At 46.9% G+C, this 21775-nt stretch overlaps 1 protein-coding gene across 30 annotated transcripts in view; it reads right to left on the reverse strand.

The window, feature by feature from the left end:
* The window catches only part of CADPS (calcium dependent secretion activator), a 213897-nt gene that overhangs the window by 157788 nt on the left and 34334 nt on the right, over positions 1–21775 (reverse strand). For 22 of the 30 annotated variants that reach the window (XM_027882329.1, XM_027882326.1, XM_027882328.1 and 19 more), the window contains exons 2-3: positions 12523–12636; positions 6618–6950 (exon numbers count right to left, since the gene is read on the reverse strand). In XM_027882329.1, coding sequence (XP_027738130.1) covers positions 6618–6950; positions 12523–12636 — 447 coding nt within the window. Of the gene's footprint in view, positions 1–6617; positions 6951–7836; positions 8170–12522; positions 12637–21775 lie in introns of all 30 variants that reach the window. The other 8 variants (XM_027882337.1, XM_027882335.1, XM_027882336.1 and 5 more) reach the window with 1 other exon arrangement.

A 21775-nucleotide genomic window follows, 5' to 3' on the forward strand; every position in this document is an offset into this window, starting at 1 on the left:
AGTGTTTCTGCACCACACAGGACCAACGGGGACAACTGGGGGACCACTCTGTACCTCCTGGGTGACCTCTACCAGCAAACCTCTCCCAAAGGATGTGGCTGGCAGTGGAGGGTCCAGCAGAGCCAGACATCAGGCTCACTCCATCCCTGACAACGTGCCACCCCCTTCAGCTTCTCCACCCTCCCTTGCCAACATCTTTGTTCAAACATCGCACCGTGAGCAATTCCCCCTCCTCCCCAAAGGAACACGTGTACCTATGCTGTGTTATTATGACAGGGGAAATTTCATTCACTTCCCAATGTTTCTTCCTTTCTCAGTTTCCCATCTCGGCTGTCTTTGGGAGATGCTGTGGCTGCCGCTGGCTGCTACAGGAGTAATTACAACCCTGCAGAAGGCTCCGGGCTGCCATTTCTGTTTCCATGGAAATAAACACTGAATTACTGAAAACAGTGCATGATGCTTCATGGATTTTGAGGTTTTTGATCATCCTGAAACCACTTTCACCCATTTTTATTATTCACTTGTTTTAAGGGGGTGGGGGAGGATGATGCTCCGAGTGTGGAAATAGATGGAGCAACCAAAACAGTGAAAGAGGGAGGGAAAAAAAAAAGCTAAGGGGTCTGGCTGATGCCCTGGGGATTTCCAAGGGGGACAGCAGTGCTGGCCAAAGTTGCTGGTTGTCCTCAGCACAGGTATCCAGCCCTGGAGAGAAAATCTCACGGAGGCTTGTTGGTCCTTTCCTGCTGCCTCGCAGCAGCCCCAGCTCGACACCACAGTCCCTGTGATGGGCTATTTGCAGGGGCTCTGGGATCCAAGCAAAGCTCCTGCCCTTGCAGAGGGGTCACTACAACCAGCATTAGTGCTCAGGTGCCCAGAACTGCAGATGGATGTTTCATAGGCACTGAGCTTCAAGAAGAAGCTAGAATAAAAAGGAATTGCTTTGTGTTCTTTAAAAATGATGAAAAAGGAGCAGAAAGGAACAATCTGATACTAAACCTGGGTCTCTGAACTGAAAAGACAGAGATGTGCACAGACAGGTAACTCCACGCTGTGCACAAGCCTGGGCTCAATGCTCATTGCAAAGCATGGCTACGACTTCTTCATCACAACAAACTAAATGAAATACCTCATTTGGGGAGGATACACACCTTTTTACCAAACACTTATTCTGAGGTGACTTTAACCTTCATCTCACCATCAGAACTGTCACAGTGCCTCAAAGGACTTCCTGCTCCAAACTTGGGCTGCAGCTTCCAAGTACCACTGCGGCATCTTTGCAACGGGAGAGGGTTTATGAGGGGTATTTGTGGAGATGACTGCAACTTTCAGCTAAGTCAGCAAAGTCAGCTCACGCCGTGTGATTGGCACAGTTGGGTGTGCGATCAACGCATGGCGGGCACATGATTGCCGCGTGTCAGGCGTGTGAGGGGGCTCAACACAACACAGCAAGCCGAGAAATGAAGTTTGGTAGAACCACGTGAACTGCAGAGATGAGAGAAGGGCAGAAGGCGAGGCACCACCTCAGCAAATCATCCCCAATACTGACTTGAGTTAAAATCAAACAGTCGAGTCAGGACAGAAATCCTAAATATCTTTTCTACTAACACTTCTGAAACCAAATTTTTTTTGGCAGGGGAACTTTCTGCTTTGTGAGAAATGTCAGCCTTTGGACACAGTGTCCTAATTCAGCTGCAAAAATAAATGTCATAACAGTGAATTCTAGGTTTAAGCCAGCTCTGGTTGACAAAATTTGGGTTGAAATGTTTCCTAGCTAAAATCACAGGCCCCCAGTACTTAACAAATAATTCCAGTTGCACTGGTGAGAGGCTTTTATGCCTTAACATGAAATAGCCGCCAGACAGCGATGGGACCTGGTGTGGGTTGCAGGCCACCCACACATGCCACTTCTCTGATGTTTTCCCTTCTACATGGAGGGACAGAAATAGATGCTGAAAAACCATGAGCATTTATTAGTATCACTCAGCAGGTTTGACATGCATATATTTAGTTACTTGCTTTTAAATCTAAAATCTAAGGGAATTATGCTTAGCACAGGTATTTTGCACATTTAACAGGCATGCTACAGTGTATGGGGCACTTCAGGCCCAGGAAAGAAGAGAAACTCTGACTGTGAAGCCTGAGAGATCAGACAGTTCTGCAGGGAGAGCCCAGAATCCCACACTTCCTCCAGAGGGGGAGGATGGAAGTGTGTAGCTCATCACAGACATGGTCTGGACATCTGCTCCTGCTGCTGGATTAACTGAACAGCACTGTACTGGCTCCTGCTCTTCTCACTGTAGCTAAAAATGACTTTCAAACACAGCTTGAGATAGAAAAGTAAATCACTGCCCTACGGCTGGGAAAGAACAAGACAGGGAGAACACCACAGCCTGATTTTCAGAGATGCTGCAGCAATTCAGCTGTCACGAAGGTCAGTGGGAAATACAGGGCTTGTGCCCAAGGAAAACCCAACTGCAGCAAAGACCCAAGTTTGGAACTGCACAACACTTACAAAAAATAGCTCCTCTATGACTCTTCGGCAACCACAAGCTAATTACCAAGCAGAAGAGCTAAACTCAAGCCTTGCCAACAGGTTCGGGACCAGGAAGCCAAGACCGAAACACATTTCTCCCTCCACAAGGCCTCTCACACATCAGAAGAGCTCCATGCTGGAGCCAGAGATACTCAATTCCCACGCTGACTCCAGTGGAGCAGAAACACCAAGCCACGTGGCATGTGTTATGCAAAAAGCACAAGACTCTGTGTATTATTTAAAATGTTCTAGTCAGAGACTGTGCTTAACAACACTGTTATCTTCACAACCATTCTGCTACAACACCACTTCCTATCTTTGTTTCCTAAAAGCATTTCCAACTGCATCAATCCCTTTTGCTCTGTTGCAATCTCAGATCCTGCTATATCACCGCTATCACATTAAGAATACACTTATCTCATACCACCTGGGGATATTGTATTAAAAATAAACATCTCTTTAGAAATCATCCTCCTTCTGCACAAACAAAATATTATCTCAGAGGTGAATGGAAATGCTGTCCCAGTGATGCAACCATTATGCAATTAGTGTGATGTAACAGGAGGCTAAATAGAGAAAAGAACTACTACTTCCAGAACACAGGCGAAATCCAAGGAGTGTTTGGGGCCTTCAGCACCATTCCTGCTCATGTTTTTGGAGGAAAACAACTAGGCAAAGCCTTCTCACCCCCTCCCTCCTAGAACAGCCTATGGGGCAGTTTCATCCTGCACACCAAGGCAAGGAAGAGCACATCAGGTCAGCCAGCCCCTCTGCTCCCAGCCTGTGGGAGCCCCTGGAGAAGATAATGGACTTGTTGCTTTTCTAAGCACAGGTGACTGACAGATAAACTGCGTGAACAGCACAGCACTGCCACTCTGGAAGGAGTGATGGCATTCAGACAGCCTGCCAGGGAAAAGGCTTCACTTCCCAATCTCATGCATGGCAGACAAGCGTAGGTCAAAAATAAGTGCCAAACCACTGCTGAGAGGCTCATGCTTGCCCCCAGATTTGTCTGGGAGGTTTGCTCAGTGCCAGTGTGAAGCCTGTGGTCAGCACCATAGCAGGTTGCCAAGCCAGGGTCTGTGGTGGGCTGTGCCCAAGAGAGGAAAGCAAACGCATCAATCACCAACTTGTTCCTGCATGGTGTTTCTGGGAATACTGCAATTTCAGCTCATCCAGGAAAATCCAGATAGTTTTCCTTATTCAGAAACAGAGTATGTGGCTTTTTGGTGAATATTTTTGTTTTTATAAAACAGGTGACAGAAGTTTTAATTGAATTATTAAGAAAAAGGTTTAAGTTGTGCTTGGAATTAGCTCTGACCAGCAGTCAGTATGTCTTCATGGGGAGGCAAATGAGCCCTGCTTAGGCTGACTCTGACCCAGACACAATCTGGTCTGAAATACAACAGCACACTGGAAATAAATGACCATTTTTAGGGGTTATGGGGCAGTGCCCCAAAGCCCAGTGGGCATCACATCTGTGATGCAAGTACAGCTGCAGGCACAGGCTGGGAGGTGTCTGCAAAGCCCTGTCAGGGAGGGAGCTCACTGCTGATGTCAGGACAGAGGTGGCAGAGAAGATGACAGCTTGTCAAACACAGGGAGATAGATGTGGCAAGTGAAAACTTACGAAAATGCAAAGTGAGGTGGAGGGGAGCGAGCAGTTGGAAGAAGTCCTGCAGAAGCACATCCCAGCCCTGCCATGGCCACAGCACACACGTACATGCAAAGCTTGGAGCCACTTCCTCCCCTCCAGGTGCCCCAGGTCCTCTCCCACTCAGCTGCCAATACTTCATTATGAGAGACAAGAGGAAGCTTTCATGGAAAGAGGCAAAGGGAGAAGGAGCAGACACCCAAATCACTCTCACTGCACATGATTTTCTGTCCTCCCCTGCAGCTCTGCTACAGAAAACACACTGGTCAAGTGGTGTGCACCTTTGGCTTCTGCCAGGAGCTCCCCACACAAGCTAAGCAAACACAAAAATTTATAGGTTGAGAGGTTTTACTTACACCCTACAACAGACTGGCTGCAAGCAATGGCTGAGACCCTGCAGGATGGAGTAGAAGTCAACAGCAATTTTGGTGCTTCATGAAAAGACAGAAGTACAAAGTGGCTGCTGCTGCTCCTCTAAGGGCTGTTGGTGGCCAGAGAGGTTCAGAGACCCCTCTGGTATAGCCCAGGTTACATGACCACAGGTGGCACCAAAATAAGAGTCCTCACAGCAAAGCCTGCAGTTTTCCCAGGTGCTCTCTGCTGCCTTCCCTGCAGCACCTAATGGCAGAGGGAGCAGCAGTGACCTGTTCCATGTGGGGCAGGGTCCCACCCCACTGTGCTGGCACCACAGCACTGTAATCACTCACACTGTATCCCAGGAAAACACCAAACAGCTGGATGACTGCTGGCCCTGCAGCTTTCTGAGCTTTCTTCTACAAAGGCTTTCCTTTCTGCATAGCTAATCCTTACTATCCAGGTATTAAAAACAGAGTAACTCCCATGCTAATACTCGCTTTCAACAGAAATTATGTCTTTCTGTAACAGCTTAAATTACAGGTTTACTGCCTCCAAGTATTAGAAGAGACCCAGAATTAGATCCTTCATTTTCAGAGTAAAACCAGGACCTACTGCAGGAAAAAGGTTGCTTGATACAACAGGGCAATTTGTAGGAAGCAGCCCCTGGGTTCACAGTGTCAGTCAGAAAGGCTCTCACAAGCAGAGATCATCCACAAAGCAAGGCAGCTGTGATCAAATACTGTTTTCTGCATCAGTGGGAACCACAAAGCAAGAGGTTAGGATCACACACACGCTCACGCAAAGCCACCCTAGTCCTTAGCCGAGCACAGGTCAAGAGAGGATGAGAGACAGAGGGCTGGAGCTGGTTTAAGTTAGAAAACCCCAAAACACCGCAGAACTGACTCAGCTCTCAAGATATCACTGAAAACATGGCTTTGATTTTAAAGAAGCCCTCCAACAGAGGATGGAGGCACGAAATCTGGTTTGTAAAACACAATTTATGAGGTTCACTGCAGTTATTGCTGCTGGCTTTTTGCTATGAAGACACATTATTCAGGGACATTTATTATCTTCTCCCTATTCTGCCATTAAGGTTCTGAGCTGAAGAGGAACAAAATGTAAGATAACTAAGCTCTTTAGAGGAGAAAAAACAGATCAAACATAATTCTCTGTGTCTTAAAAAGAATTGGAGATGTCTAGACAGAAGACAGACAGAATTGGTCTCAAATGTATTAATTTCAACAAGAAGTCGAAGCCCTGTATTACAGGGAAGAGATTGAGGTCTGCTCCTCCTCCAAAAACTTTCCACAGCATTACCTTACTCTCCCTGTGACTCTGACATCCTCTATCCCGCCTGTGATATTTATATCCCATAGCAGGGGACCGTAATCTGGGTCACCAACAGCCTGGACAGACACCGACAGGCTCAGCCAAAGCTGCTGGAAACACAAGCAGCACTGCAGAGTCTCAGCTCTGCAACTCCAGGGAACTGGTTCTTACTGGGGGAGAAAGAGAGGAACTGGGAGACGTTTTCAAGTGAAACAGAGCCACTGTGAGGCCATGGGTGTTTGGGATGCTCTTTCCTCCCAGCACAGGCCCTACAGGGATCACGGAGCTCCCTCTATTTAAAGTACAACCTCAATGAGCAAGTTTGCATAAGCCACCCACCCCAGGGGCTCCTGGCTCCAAGTACTGATAAATTATTGCAGGCTGCAAGAAGGAACCTCTGTCATTTAGTCTGGTGATATGACAGAGGAAAGGTAAACAAGACACAGCCAAACAGCCCACTTAGGCACCATCAAAGACCTGCTCACCCAGACACAGAGCCAAGGAATAAAATTTTCCCATCTCAGCAATCCCATGGAATTTCATGAGAAAACAAATAAGAAAAAGAGGCCTGCTTGGACACCCAGAATAAAACTGGCAGTGCAGAAATCCCCCCCTGAATCAAAATCCCTTGGTGGAAGTTCTCTCAAAATCAGTCTGGTCAGCCCCAAAGTTTCCAGTTCAATAACACCAGTATTTCCCATTGGCAAGCCTTCCCCAAGGAACTCTTTTCCATTCCCACCTTACCTGACATGCATTATACAGGAGCTGATGCTCGAACTTCTTGATCCCCAAAATGTTCTGGAACATCTCGTAGAGCTGCTCCTTGCTGAGGATGAGCTCCGAGGCAGCGCTCGCCGTCATCCTGGCCTGTTGCTTCCGGGGATCCTCCTCCCCCCGGTAAATGGCATCAAACTTTGCCATCCAAGAGCTCAGGACCGTCTCCTTGCTGAGGCCATCGATTTCTGGCAGGCTGCGCACTCTCTTCTCGATGTGTTTCTTGAAGACCTCCCGGGAGTCATTCGCGGAGCACCCTCCACTCTGCACCATCCTGGCAACGCGGTCACTTTTCAGGAATACCTGCAAAAAAAGGGTGACTTCAGATGGTGTCAGTTTAAAAAAAAAAAAAAAAAAAAAATCCCCTTANTATACACATCTCTGTATTACAGGGAAGAGATTGAGGTCTGCTCCTCCTCCAAAAACTTTCCACAGCATTACCTTACTCTCCCTGTGACTCTGACATCCTCTATCCCGCCTGTGATATTTATATCCCATAGCAGGGGACCGTAATCTGGGTCACCAACAGCCTGGACAGACACCGACAGGCTCAGCCAAAGCTGCTGGAAACACAAGCAGCACTGCAGAGTCTCAGCTCTGCAACTCCAGGGAACTGGCTCTTACTGGGGGAGAAAGAGAGGAACTGGGAGACGTTTTCAAGTGAAACAGAGCCACTGTGAGGCCATGGGTGTTTGGGATGCTCTTTCCTCCCAGCACAGGCCCTACAGGGATCACGGAGCTCCCTCTATTTAAAGTACAACCTCAGTGAGCAAGTTTGCATAAGCCACCCACCCCAGGGGCTCCTGGCTCCAAGTACTGATAAATTATTGCAGGCTGCAAGAAGGAACCTCTGTCATTTAGTCTGGTGATATGACAGAGGAAAGGTAAACGACACAGCCAAACAGCCCACTTAGGCACCATCAAAGACCTGCTCACCCAGACACAGAGCCGAGGAATAAAATTTTCCCAACTCAGCAATCCCATGGAATTTCATGAGAAAACAAATAAGAGGCCCGCTTGGACACCCAGAATAAAACTGGCAGTGCAGAAATCCCCCCCTGAATCAAAATCCCTTGGTGGAAGTTCTCTCAAAATCAGTCTGGTCAGCCCCAAAGTTTCCAATTCAATACCACCAGTATTTCCCATTGGCAAGCCTTCCCCAAGGAACTCTTTTCCATTCCCACCTTACCTGACATGCATTATACAGGAGCTGATGCTCGAACTTCTTGATCCCCAAAATGTTCTGGAACATCTCGTAGAGCTGCTCCTTGCTGAGGATGAGCTCCGAGGCAGCACTCGCCGTCATCCTGGCCTGTTGCTTCCGGGGATCCTCCTCCCCTCGGTAAATGGCATCAAACTTTGCCATCCAAGAGCTCAGGACCGTCTCCTTGCTGAGGCCATCGATTTCTGGCAGGCTGCGCACTCTCTTCTCGATGTGTTTCTTGAAGACCTCCCTGGAGTCATTCGCGGAGCACCCTCCACTCTGCACCATCCTGGCAACGCGGTCACTTTTCAGGAATACCTGCAAAAAAAGGGTGACTTCAGATGGTGTCAGTTAAAAAAAAAAAAAAAATCCCCCTTAAGTACCACAAAATGTGGTTTCACTGCTGGGAACCTGCTTATTGGCTGCCAGGATACTTTCCAGCTCCTCACTCAACAACCACATGTTGCCAGATCAACCGAGGTTTCAGCTGCACTTTGGGAAGTGTGTAATGAAATCAGGTGAAGCTTCTGCTTTGCATCCACTAAAATGAAACATTTTGATGCAATTAGGACTCGATGTGATGTTGTGGTCACAACTTGCCAGATACATAAATGCCCTTTGGGAAAGCAGGATTATATTTTTTTTTCTCTCAAATGTTTTAATCAAGAAGTTCTTGCACAACTACATTCACCTAAACAAGTTCTGCCCTGTCAGAGGGAGCAGAGTCATCCTACTCAAGCCAACAGAACTGCACTGCACTGCATTTACGCTGGCAGCCAGGCCCCTGGGAAACCTCTGACCAGTGCAAGGACCAAGCTTACATCTTAATTCTACTACACCAGAAGAGATCTTTGCAGACTGTCCTTCTGTCACAGGAATGGCATTGTAATAATTTAATGTTGCCTTCAGGTAAATAACATGCGTCCCCCTACTTCTCCCTTTTCCAACCTTGGCCACCAGTACAGCAAGAGCACCATTAAAACAGCCCAGGAAAGGAGAAGGACAAATGGGCTGATCCCTGCAAACCAAAGGGAAAAACACCAAGTCAGCTCATATCACTAAAAGGTGCCATGGCCACAGTGCACAAGCCCTAATCTTTTCCTGCTCCACCTCTGTGGAAGCACAGGATTGTTCAGCACAGCTTGGGGCTGCCTGGGAAGGTTTTGCATAGGCGCAGGGCACTGACAGTAGGAAGATGTCCAGGGAACAAGCAGAGCTGAAGGGTTAGAGGGACAGGAGAAATCATGCTGTTTCTTCTTTCCCAAGCCCTAAACATAGGACATTAATAATGCTGAGAACTGATGAATGCAGCAGCCTGTAAAGAAGCTGTGCCAGCACAGGGGTATGTCTGTCAGCTCTCAATAATTAAAGAGCTTGTGGATGACCTAAGGACACAATAGATTTATTTATTTTATACCACTCAGCAACATGGCACTCCATGTTCCCAGATGCTTTATAGCCCAGGCATCTGTCAGCAGTGGTAGTGGGTTTTGCTCAAGGACCAGCCCAAAAATGCTGCTGAGGAAGAGCCTGGCTGTTTCCTTCCAGCATCACCGTGCTGAGGAGCACTCCCTGCAGACAAGACAGGCAGGAGGCCACCAACAGCCTCTTCAGTCCATGCTGAAGTGACACCAGCCTGCACTTCATTTCCTTGCAGAGTTTAAATAGGAGTGATGGCATCCCAGGTGTGTGTGCAGGTGCTTTCAAGTAATAGATAAGAGCTATCAAAAGCCAAGCTCCTGATGCATCTGAGGACATCACCAGTACACCGACTGCAGGAAACAGTGAGAGGTCACAGTGAACATCCCCACTGCAGCATCTTCAGCTCCCATGTCCCCTCATCTGCTCCAGGGGCCTGGGCCTCACCCTGTGTGACAGTGGTAATGACTTCCCACACCTGCCAGCACCAGTGGCTGTTGTTATCAGTGGTCCTCACCCACATCAGAGGGATGATGGCACTGCAAGCAGCAGGATCTGGCTCTATGTGTCCCCTCAGCCCTGATTTATCCTCCCTGAGTGTGGAGCAGCAGCCAGCAGATGAAAGGATGGCTGCAGCTGGCAGAGAGGAGACAGGCACGGGGGAGCGCCAGTCAGACACAAAGCAGCGGAAAAAGACCATGAAATAGGAAGATTAAAAAAGGACAAAAAACCGTGTTTCGTCCTGCAGAGCGAGCTGCTCTCTTCAGAAAATACCAGGTGAATTGCCTGGCTGTAAGACTGCCTAGTAGGGCTGCCAGGAGTCAAGAATATCTGGAAAAAAAATCCTAGTGTGGGTGCACACGCCAACACGTGCAGAACAGAACTGACCTCTGGGAGCTGGGTCAGGCAATTCCTGCCATGTCCACAGATGAACCCCCCACGTCATGTGTGGCTCTGTCTGCCCACAACAGAGTAGAAATGGGTCTAATGAAGCATTTCCATGATACCCACAGAAGCAACTGTTGCAGAACACGCTGGTTGACAGACAAAGCTTTACTCGTTAGAAGTAAAAGGACCTGAGAAAAGCTCCCCTGGAGTGTGCTGGGCCTGCCTCACACACACACTGGTCTGCAGCATTCCAACAGGCACAGCGGTGCTTTGCAGAACAGCAGCAGATCACTCAATTTTTCAATTTAATAGCAGCCTGTGAGCTAGTCTGAGACTAACAGCCACACACTTACGCCCTGACAGCAGAATTAACAGTAGAACGTGGCCATGCAAATACACTTAGGGTAACAGCAAATGAATTTCTGACCTATAATGTCCCTTTTACCTCTTTCTTTCTCCAGAATAAAAACCCAATCATTCCCTAGGTAATGAACTTATTCTGCACTGCTGGTAAGTGGGCCCCTTAGAAACACTATCCATGTCTTGCACAGAGATGGCCAGTTTCAGCAGGGAAAAAACAAAGACGGCTTGGAAAATATTTACACTTTATGCAGCTTTGTAAGTCAGAACCTAAAGGCTGATTTTGAGATAGTGGCTATGCAAGGGACAGTTAATTGCACAAAACTGAGTTGCAGGAGCTGAGATCAGCAGGATCTGCTGCCGATTGTGCCTTGAATCAACCGAGGGGGGCATATCCCTGCAGAGAAGGGAAGGGAGAACACTCTCAGCAGGGAACACTGCTCAGGCACTCAGAGGGGCAGAGGTTTTCTGCAGTGAGACTTTGCCTTGTACCACTGCAGCTGCTGCTGAGGAACAGCCACATAGCCAAGCTCCAGCTACACAGAGGCTGAAAGCACACGGCTTTAAGTTAAAGAAGACCAACAGCTAAAAAGAAGAAAAAAGAAGTTGTGCTAAAGGACACAGAGTGATGCATTACACTTCATATGGCCTCTTTTAAGCAAGACAGAGCCAGTGCAGGGTCCAGTTAAATTGAACACATGGCTTTACAAACACCTAGTGCTGATCAACTGCTCTTTTAAAGTTTGATCACTTGGGGCAATTATACAGCACAGGACTCCTGGAGCTGATCAGGACACACTTTCATCCAGACACACCAAGGAAACAGAGATGTATTTTGCTCGTTTTTAAGCAGTTTCCCCTTCCTGCCCAATAGTCTTATCTGAACAGATTATGCTGCTCTTGCAGCCTAAAACACAGCTCACGCCATCTTGAAAACTTTCTTTGAGAGCATCTGTTCACTGAAGCTGTGATGATCCCTTGGCAATTTATTTTCTGATAAAAGATGTAAATGACTCTCAACTTCCTTCCTGTACAGAAAATGATGGAGCAGTAACTATTAGGCTGGTTTAACAGAGTTAATCCACAGATAATTTTTGCTTTCCTTACACAGAAGCAGCTGCTGTCATTTCTTACAGAGTTAAAATTCTCTTCAGTTCTAGTATCAGATTTTGGTCCCCTCTTAGATCCCACTTCCTGAGAAATATTTTATGTAGGCAATTCAAAATCTTCACCTGTTATGACAGAATAGCTCTAGGGAGAAAGAGAAATGGTTTGCAGAAAGGCTAGCAAAAAAAAACCAACAAGCAACACTCCTCATACAAATCACAGGCACCGATTTCCTTCAAAAACAGAAGCTCTTTCCTTCTGAGAAGAGATATAAAAGGCAGCATTATGGGCTGCATACAAAGAGGTGCACAAAGACAGACGTGCATAATTATTCTTTTGCACAATTATGAATGATGCTTCACGTTCTTTGGTATCATCTAGTTTTGTAGATGCACATCCTGCTCCCTCCCCCTTTGCTCTACAGCACTTGTCATGCCAAAGAGAAAAGACAAGACTTGCTGAAAATCCCAAAGTCAATTAGAACACAATGCAAGAGCTTCCGCAAGAACTGAATGTGCTGCCCAGATTTCTCCTGGTATTTTTCATAGGGAGCATGTGACACTGATTTTATTTTTGCCATATTCACTGTTTCAGAGTACGCTGTTTAAAAGTATCAGGAGGATATTTTTCAGCTCAAAGGAAGCGTGGTCTTCCCTATAATCAAATCAATAGGATACACCATGGTGTAGGGGTTGCCACGGTTGCTCTGTGGTTTATGTTCAAACTCTGAACCTCCCAAACCTTGTGATGCACCAGACATCAGACAGAAGACGCCTTGCACTTGTCTTAGCTTTGTGCTGCTTGAAAATGGACAATCTATTAAAACAGAATTCCACAACATCTGTGAATAGGGATAAGAACAGGGTTCTGTAAGAATATTACATTGTCTCTCCTTACCTCATAGTAGCTCTGGACAGCGTTTATAAATGCTTCATCTGCCACAATCTGGGTTTCTCCATTGAGAAAGGCCTGGAAACGATCTTTGATTGTCTGGAGCTGCTGCTTGCTTATCTGTAAAACATGCCAAAAGGATAAAATTAGTCAAAAAACGTTTATGTATGAGGAAAAAAACCCACTAATTGTTCTGCAATATCTTACTGGGATGCTTATGATGAGTATTTCTGCTCTCCTCTGGGGACAGCAGCCATACATGGATACACACACACATGCACCCTGTACCCTGGTTAAATTCATCTGGGCATCATGACCACCTAAAGTCACCCTGAACATCATTTCTAACCAACTCTGCCACCACAAAATGCACACAAGACTTTCCTAACTTCAGGTATACCCAATTCAAAAGCAAACTGCTGTGTGCGTGCTTGGAAGAGCCTGTTTCAGGGCAGCCCCTTCCCCACTCAGCTTCTCCTGCCCTTCAGAAGCGGAGGTTTCCTTCAGAACGGGAAGCCTTGTGAGTTGGCTGTTGAAGGTGGAACTCACCAGCACTCTGGGACCTTGGTTCTTCCTTGCTTGTTGTCTTTTTTTTTTTTTTTTCCTTGCTTATTTATTTCTTTTGGCTTGTCACATATAAAACAACAGTCAGGAGCAGTGGTGAAAGAATTTAATGTCAAAAAAATCACGTCAGGAAGGCAAACCTGTTGTCCTTATCCTAGCAAGGACTTTGCTGTCTCTTTGCTGCACAGAACAGTTTCTGTCCATCGTACAGCTGGTATAACTTACAAGACAGTTCTAATTTTGTCACAATGACATCAATAGGAAGTTTACAAGGGTTTATTCCAGCCTTATAAGAAAACATGCCATTACTTTCCCAATTTATCTGTCAGTTTAAAAACAGACATAGCTAAAACCCCACCTCTGCAGCTTGCAGAGCAAAGTCACAGCAGGTACATAAGTCATGTACCAACAATGCCAGCCTAACATCTTAAAATGCAGATAACACTCATGCTGAAGGGCTGCAGGGATTTAAATGTAGCCATGGGGCTACTTCAAGTCTGAGGATTAGGCAGCAGGAAGCAAACAAGATGTATATATGGCAACTTCAAATTTAAAGGAAAAAGAGAGCAGTAACAATTAGGACAGGTATTTAGTAGAGACCAAAAGGTCTAGAGAAGAGTGCCTTTTTCTCACTTGTATGCAAGCAGAAGAAACCATTCCATTAGAATGGAAGAGAAAGATAAAATTAATGGCTCTAAGTGTCTAAATGGCTTTGAATAAAGTATCAAAAACTGCGGAGATTCAAACAACCAGAGCATAATGAAGCCTGGTAAACACAGCTAGTGATAAAAAGCAGGAGAGGGACCACTTGGAAAATGCAATGATAAATATCACTACATCTACACAATGTGCTATGCGGGACTGTGGTAACGAACATCATGAATACTGGTAATTAATTCTGGAACACCATGCTGAGAGGGGTTAGTGAGCAATAGCAATTTGATGTGATAATCTGGGATTAGTTTATCCTGATGCTTATGGAGAGGTGTTCATCAAAGTGACATAAAGCGAGACTCAATATGCTCTCCGTCAGAAAACATGGAACAGCCTTCACTGCCCCTGTGAGTGCTGGAAAGACGAGTCATTCCCACCCCCAAAACCACAGCCCAGACTTCAGAGGGTCTGACACATGCAACGAGGGTCGGCATCACAGGGCTGGAGTAAGGACCATTCCCTAACCTGATCCTCCTCAGCCTTGGGCAATGAGCCCGGTGGAAAAGCACTGCCAAAAGCCCATGGCTTTTAGGCTGGCAGTGTCTAATGTCTGGCCCTAAGAGTCTATCTGCCCTGTCAGGCACCTAAGCCCCTTTGTGGTGTTTGCCAACAGCACCCTAGACATCCCGAGCCCTTCGGCAACAGGCACAGCATCAGACATAAAGCAGGCTCCAAATCTATCTGAGCTGATGAAACTGAAAAGAAAACTGGGTCAGCAATAAGAGGAGCCAGAGACAATGCAGTGATCAAGTGGGAGACACCTATGGGAAGGTGCTAGGTCTGTTTTTATTAAGCATTTAATTATCTGGAAGAAGAGAAAAGCAAGATGTTAATTAAATGTATTGACAATTTTGTATTAGCAAACATTGTGAACGTCAGAAATGACAGGGCAACAGAGGCCATAAGAAACCAAGGAAAGAAAGAGGAAAACTACAGGTGACCTTGAAATCAGGGTGCTGAGGCAATGAGGAAAGACATACTTAGAGCACAAATACTGTCAGCCAAGAGATTTTCGTTTGGGAACGACATGCATGGCATGTTTATTTTGTGCCCAGTTTTTTTCTTAGGATAACCTCCAGAAGTCCTTGCTTGTTCAACTCCTATAATGCTATCTAGCAGCAGTATTTGATGCTCCTTCCTCAGTATTGAATGGGCTACCTTCAAAACAAATGATGCTCCTTGAAATTCCTAGATATTCCCAATAACACAGCTCACACACAAGCTCCTGGGGGCTGTGGAAATGAATCATCAGATTTGTCTCTACTGGAGTGTCAGTTGCCTCCTCCTTGGCCAAGCTCTGTGCCAGTATTTTCCCCATCCAGGGAAAAGTAGATCCTCTCTGATCACACCAGGCTGCAGCACAGTCCAGTCCTCAGCTAATGGGAGCCTCAGTCTCCCATCCCATCAGACCATGAAACAGCACTGGTGCATTGATCCGTGTCTGTGCACTGATATGGATGTTATCAAGGAGGCAGTCAATCAATCTGAGCCAAAATCAAACTGCATTCATATCAAATTTAGCTTCTGCAGCACAGCAGCAGATGCCAGGTGCACAAAGGCAGCACCAGAAGGGAGGAGACCAGACCTGCAGTCAGTGAAATGTGCCCCAACATGCTCCACCTCCCATTTTACGCTTCTTCCCTTCCCCGTCTGGCAGCACAGGCATTGCTGCCAAATTCCAGTAACACTCCTGGGACAGCCAGGAGGTAGCACCTCCCAGCTGAGGCAGGACAGGGGAGCAGCCTCAGCCCCAGCATCACACTCCAGAGCCTTGAGGCCAAGTGATGCCACCAATCCAGCCACAGGCTTAAAAGAGCACGTGCCCTGAACGCTCAACTGGAAGCTTAAGTGCTTTAAAAGTAGGGGTATTATTTTATCTCTCACTATTAGAGGCAGCAGTGATCCATATAAAGCAAGCCAACAGCGTCTGCAGACCCAGTAAGGCCACTAAGGGGTCAATACAAACCGCTTCTCAGTTACCTTCCATAGTGTGCTCACAAATAGCAGAAAACAACACAATTACTTTCCCTTGGGAGCACATCAGTTCAACATCACAGCCATTGCACCAGCTGTGGCAGGAGGTGAAACCTTGTTAGGCTGCAAGCCCAGCAGGTGTGAGGATGGTAGCGGTAGAGCCTCGCTGCCCCTGATGCAAACACAAATCCAGATGCCACCACACAGGAGAGGAGAGCTGGGGGTAAGCAGGAACTTGCTGTGGATGGATGGAAGAAGTTTATTCAGTTTACTTTCCCTCACTTTTCCAAACCTCTCTGACTTCCCCCACGACGACTTTCCAAGTGTGACAGCCATTAAAGAACTAACAGCCATTTCTGCATTGCACAGGGATCACAGAACACAGCGATCTGGACCCAAGTAAACTCTCCCAAGTTAATACTGTGGTGTGCTTATGCAGCAAAGTGTTTCCCAGCCTTTACCTGTTTAGAGCATGGCAGTATTTAAATTGCCAGATATACACATGTACATTAACAAATGTGATCAACTGAGGCAGTAGTGATGAACTCCTGGCACACGTATCAGGCGTGGAGCTTCGGGCTGGCATCCCCAGTGGACTGCATGGCTTTTTTTAAGAAGCTTGGCAGATGTCTTCTCCATAACTGACTAAATTGAGGGGAAGAGCACACCAGTGACTAGATCTGGGCGCTGAAATGATTCCTGCCTTCTTGGTCTAACTTTTTTTAAGAGAAACTATATGCCCAGAGCAATCTAGTGACTCAGAAACTGACTGGAGAACCACTGGTCACAAGCAAATCACGGAGGAAACTGACTGAATTCGCTTGATGCAGATCTCAGCAAACGGCACACCAGCCTCCTTGGCACAAATGAGCCAGCAGCTTTCTTACTCCATGTTATTTTTGCACACACTCAACCTGACTCAGAGCCAAACCCAAACCTGAATGCATGGAAACATGCCACCTTCTCCAGAGTTGTCCCAGCCAGCAAACAGCTGGCATAGCTCTGCACATCGTCTCCAGCCTCCTTCACCTACACCAGAGAAGCACAAGCATTGCAAAAAGGAGTTGTTTGCCACAGAAAAATTCCCTGAAAGAAGTTATACACTCAATAATTCCCCCTCTCTGCAGAATGCTTTGCTGAGCCTGAACATGCAGGAATAAATACAGCACTGAGATGGGCCCAGAGGCTGTGGCATCCTCAGTCGCAAATTTTCACAACCCAACTGCATGAAAATTATCTGATTTGGGAGGGAGCCCTGATTTGAGCAAGGAAATTTGGCCAGAGACCTCCAGAAATCCCTTGCTTTATGCTATAGCAATACCATATCCAAGAGATTTGGAAGGAGAAACCATCCTAGATTGTAGAGTGCTAAATTTGTCAGTGGTAGGCTGCAGAATAAGCCACCCACAGCTGTACGGGTACTCAAACCAGCTAATAAAGCCATGTCCATCAATGTGACAGCTGCTCAAATTGCAGTCAAATTTGGATGCTGTAGAAGGAAGTCAAGTGAAAGGCACCCCTGCAGAAGAGTGGTGACCCCCTTTACTGCCACACTTGAACATCTCTGATCGAGGACTGTGAGTTTCCATGCACTGATGCCTCATGGTGCCCTTGCACCCTGTGCATCCCACTGGAAGGGTCTGCCCTGCAGCCTGGATGTGAGGATCTACTGCAACACTGCACACTGGTCCCTGATGGTTCAGCCCATCAGCATCACCCATGCCTCAAAGGAATCATTTCAGCAGGTGCTTCCCAGGGGAAGCACCTCTGCCTTCCATCCAGAGAGCTCAGCAGCAGACAACCAAGAACAGCACTGAGCTTATTCTTCGGGGCACCTGCTGCTCAGGGACCACTGCAGAAGGAAAGAAGGAATATTTAACTAGTCACTGTGCTGTTGCTCTGGGTTTGGTTTCGTAACATCTAATAAATATTTTATTACTCCTCAGCACCAGGTGATTTAGGAAAAAGCTAAACCAACCGAATGAGCATCCTCTCATCATCGCTGCTTCCACAGTCAGAAAACCAGCCACGACATGGACGATGTGGAAGGGAGGGAAAGAGGTGTGGGGGGGCTAGAGCAGCTGAGCACTGACCTTGGGAGAGAGGCCAGAGGCCCCAGCAATGGGCATAAGGATAGAAAAATCCCTGTCATGTTATTTTGCACTGGGAAAATGCATCAGGTTTTCCCTGTGACGATGCTGCTGTCCTCCCTGCAAGAGTGAGGACCACAGGGGTGTGACTCACAGCCCCAGCTTTTTACTGCAAACTCTCCTGGGCAGACACAGCTGCTCTGCAAACAGCTGAGCGCTGCTGGCTTTTCACTGCTCACATACCAAACCAGCATTAAATGCCAGTCCTGGGCAACTTTCCCCAGCCACCAAACAGTGCATTTTCTGGTTGTTTCAGAGAAATGTAGAGCTTTTTTTACCTTGGTTTGTGATAGCCACAATATATCTTTCCAGGGATACCCTTAGTCTGGCCGTAGGTGGATCACTGGGCACACACCCGCTGTTCTACTGCTGTCCCTCATTGCAGGTGCTTGATTTGTTGGCTCTCCCCTCTGCCCATGATTTACAGGCCCTGATGCACCCACAGTGCCAACCCACTCTCCAGCCACACTCATCATTTGTGGATGGCAAAAAAGAAGTCACAGCTCCGGCCACCAGCCCAATATCACTCTTTCTCAGAAGAGATGCCCAGTTGATTTGTTGTGGAGAAAATGACTGTGCCATCATCGTGCCTTGGTTTACACTCATGGGGCAGCCAAGGGCACACACAACCCCTTCTGTCTGCAGCAGCTCACGCCCCTGCCTGCTCAGCCCACCTGCAGTGTTGGGGATGGGTCAGAGCAATCAGGATCCTTCAGGAGCAACACTCCTACAGAGCCACCTGCCCTGTGCTCAGGGATCAGGCTGGATTTGGGCACAAACAATGCAAACAGTTCCCGGGTCCCTACTCACCAGCCTAGCACCGATTTGGACGTCAGAGACTGAATCAACCTTTCACTCAAGCAGCCCGAGAATACAAGAATACTGTAAGAATACAAGAATAATGTTTCCTGACCTAAGGGTAAAACACCTGCATCAGCAACATGATCAAAGGGGTGAGAAAACCCACCAGAGCTGCCTGCAGAGGAAGGAAGCCCCTTCCTCAGCCCAGCCACAGTGCTACCACCCAGCCGTGCTCCACCACAGCACCAGCTCCAACCCCTGCCAGGACCTCTCACTACCTCTGCTATTATAAGCAAATTCCAGCAGCTTTCAGCATGACCACTGAGTGTTAAATTATTTTGGCACTTGCTGGAACATTTCTTCTTTAAAGAGGCTCAAGTATTGCTGGGTAAGTAATGGGAAGGTAAAACATCAATCCCTTTGGTTAAGCCAGGGCAGGCACAGAGGCTCTAGATCAAGCAGAGCAGATCTTCTCTTTCCACTGTCCCAGACTACATCCAGTAGCAGATTTATCGAAGAGACAAAGCACAGGCTTTGAGTCACTCCCTCTGAAATACATGAATGTGTTTTTTTATCCTCTCAAACCCTGAGTATATTTCTTTTCTATGATTCACTCTGCCAGCTAGGCACACTTCTTTGACATACATGAAAGACCTAAAACGTTATTATGGCTGCTCCTACTTTCTGAAATGCTGTGATGCACAAGGCTAAAAAAGAAAAGCAAATACAGGATTTGGGACTGGGCCTTGCCATGATGACTTTCCCCTCATGCCTTCCAAGCTACACCTTCCTTTTGCAACCTGCCACCACAGGGCAAGCCTAGATGTAGACACATCAAAAGACATCTTGCCATTCCCTGCTTCACTTGATACCTCTGTTTGTACAAGGTGTGTCCATCCAACGCTCACATGCCAACCCAGCATCTCCCTGCTGCAAAGGGTCCCCTTTCCATTAATATCATGAAGTCACAGAATGGTTTGGGTTGGAAGGGACCTCAAAGATCATCTAGTTCCAACCCCTCTGCTATGGGTAGGGATTCCTTCCACTAGACCAGGTTGCTCAGCTGTGATTCCAGTCAGGAACTTTTTTCTGTCTACAAGTTTCCTCGTGCTGTGTGTCTCTCTCCTCCCTCCTGGTCCCTCCTCTGCAGCTGATGTGCAAGTGAGTAACCCCAAGATGGAGCCACCTGACAGGAGCACAGAAAACTTGGAACTTCTCCCAACTTTGATCTTATTTTACCTAAGCAAGCCTTTAGCAGAGTGAGTTTTGCAACAGATCCCACAGACTAAGCCAGCGCTGCTGGGTATCTTTCTGTGTATGATCAAACAGATACAGGCCCCTATTTTTTTTTTTCCTGATTAATAAAAATAAGACTTTGATCTCAGAAGAATAGAGAAGCCAGCACAAAATAGAAGCAAGAAATAGCAATGATGAAATACTAGGCCAGTGACTGAGGATGGGCTGAGGGGTGATCCCTGCTCTCAGAAACCTCACTGGTGACTTCTGCTGTGCCGGAAACCTCGCCTGGTGAGCTCTGCTGGGGAAAACACATCATCGTGATGTGGCAGCTTTAGCAGAAAGCCCAGTGTCATCCTGCCTGTGGTAAAAGTGCAGCTGCTCTGTTAATAAAACAGAAAAAACAAACCCATAAAAATACCAGCAGAAATACAACTAGGAAATAAAACCAGGAGACAGCTAGAATGAAGGCTGTCTATGACGGGCAGAGTGACAAGCAAAGCCTTCCAACACTGGGTGCCCCGCTGGATGCCCCAAAGACAGGAAACGAACCTCTTTACTCCCCTGAGGTCTCCTCCAGGCTGCACTCTGCAGCTGGATTCTCTCTTCTCCCCAGCCATTCCTTTCTCCCTCTCAGTGCCAGCCCCTGTCTGATTAACCTCAAGTCTTGAGGGCCACCAGCACAATCCCTCACACAGCATCCTCCAGTAAACCCTGCTAGCAAGGACCTGGCCAGAGGGGCAGGTTGAGACATGTTTGCTATGACTGGTATAGGAACTCTCTGTTGTAAATGCAACAGAAATTGCTTGGCTTGCCCTTTTACTCCAACAGGGCAGCACCTGTGATACATACAGTCCATTGCTGCTCTGAGACCTCAGAAAACACTTAGCCCAGGAAAAAGGATGAGAAGAGGATTCTCCTTTTCCACTGAGGCCTTACAGGCAGTCTTGGAAAATAACATTTTCACTGCTTCTCTTTTTCTCTTAGATGGAAAACAACACATGGTCTGTTCAAGCCTGGGAGTGTTGATGTGACACAGCTACTGAGACATTACCTTGCACACTGTCATGCCTCAAGACCACAGTGTGTTGCAGTGGAAGGGAATGGTGGGGAGCTGGAGAACATCACAGGTCCTTTTCCATGAGACACTCAGGTGGTGCCCATTGGAAAAGTTAGAAACAGGCTGGACTACGAACCTACCAGAATTTATATTTATTTCAGAATATTCTGAGGGCAACTTCCAGAACTTGGATGTTCACAGCCTGATGGACAGGGAAAGTAAAAAAGTCAGTTTGGGGTATGGATGCTGCATATCTATTGCCTAGTGGCTGCAAAGCCCAAAGCCTCCTGCTCTGTCATCAAGACAGGGATGTAAAACCTCTCATTCAATCATCTGCAATAGATAGCTGATACTGTATTTACTTAATAACAAAAAGATTGTGTGCAAAGTTTCCTACAAGTGCTACAAAGGAGCATTCGCAAACAATACCTAAGCACCAAAAGAAATAATTGTATATAAGTGAATAATTTTACACTGCTCATCAGTATATCCAGAGCCCTCTTGATGAGGGACACTGACAGCCACTCCTGAGGAGTAATTAACAGCACAGAATCTCTTCCCACCATCCAGGCCAGCATTATTTGGACATTTTAGCACTCTGAAGATAAGTAACCCGTATTGCTGCTGATGCTACCTTGAAGATTCTCCATTCTTGGACTAATTTATAGACTGGGAAAGTCCTGGTATAACCTGTGTTTGGAGATCCCAGGCACAACCTAAAGACAGCTAAATATCCATAAACTAACTGATCCACAAATGT

The sequence above is a fragment of the Empidonax traillii genome, unplaced genomic scaffold (assembly GCF_003031625.1).
Source record: "Empidonax traillii isolate 1590-97213 ecotype Southwest subspecies unplaced genomic scaffold, ASM303162v1 scaffold104:size2570737, whole genome shotgun sequence".
Taxonomy (NCBI): Eukaryota; Metazoa; Chordata; class Aves; order Passeriformes; family Tyrannidae; genus Empidonax; species Empidonax traillii.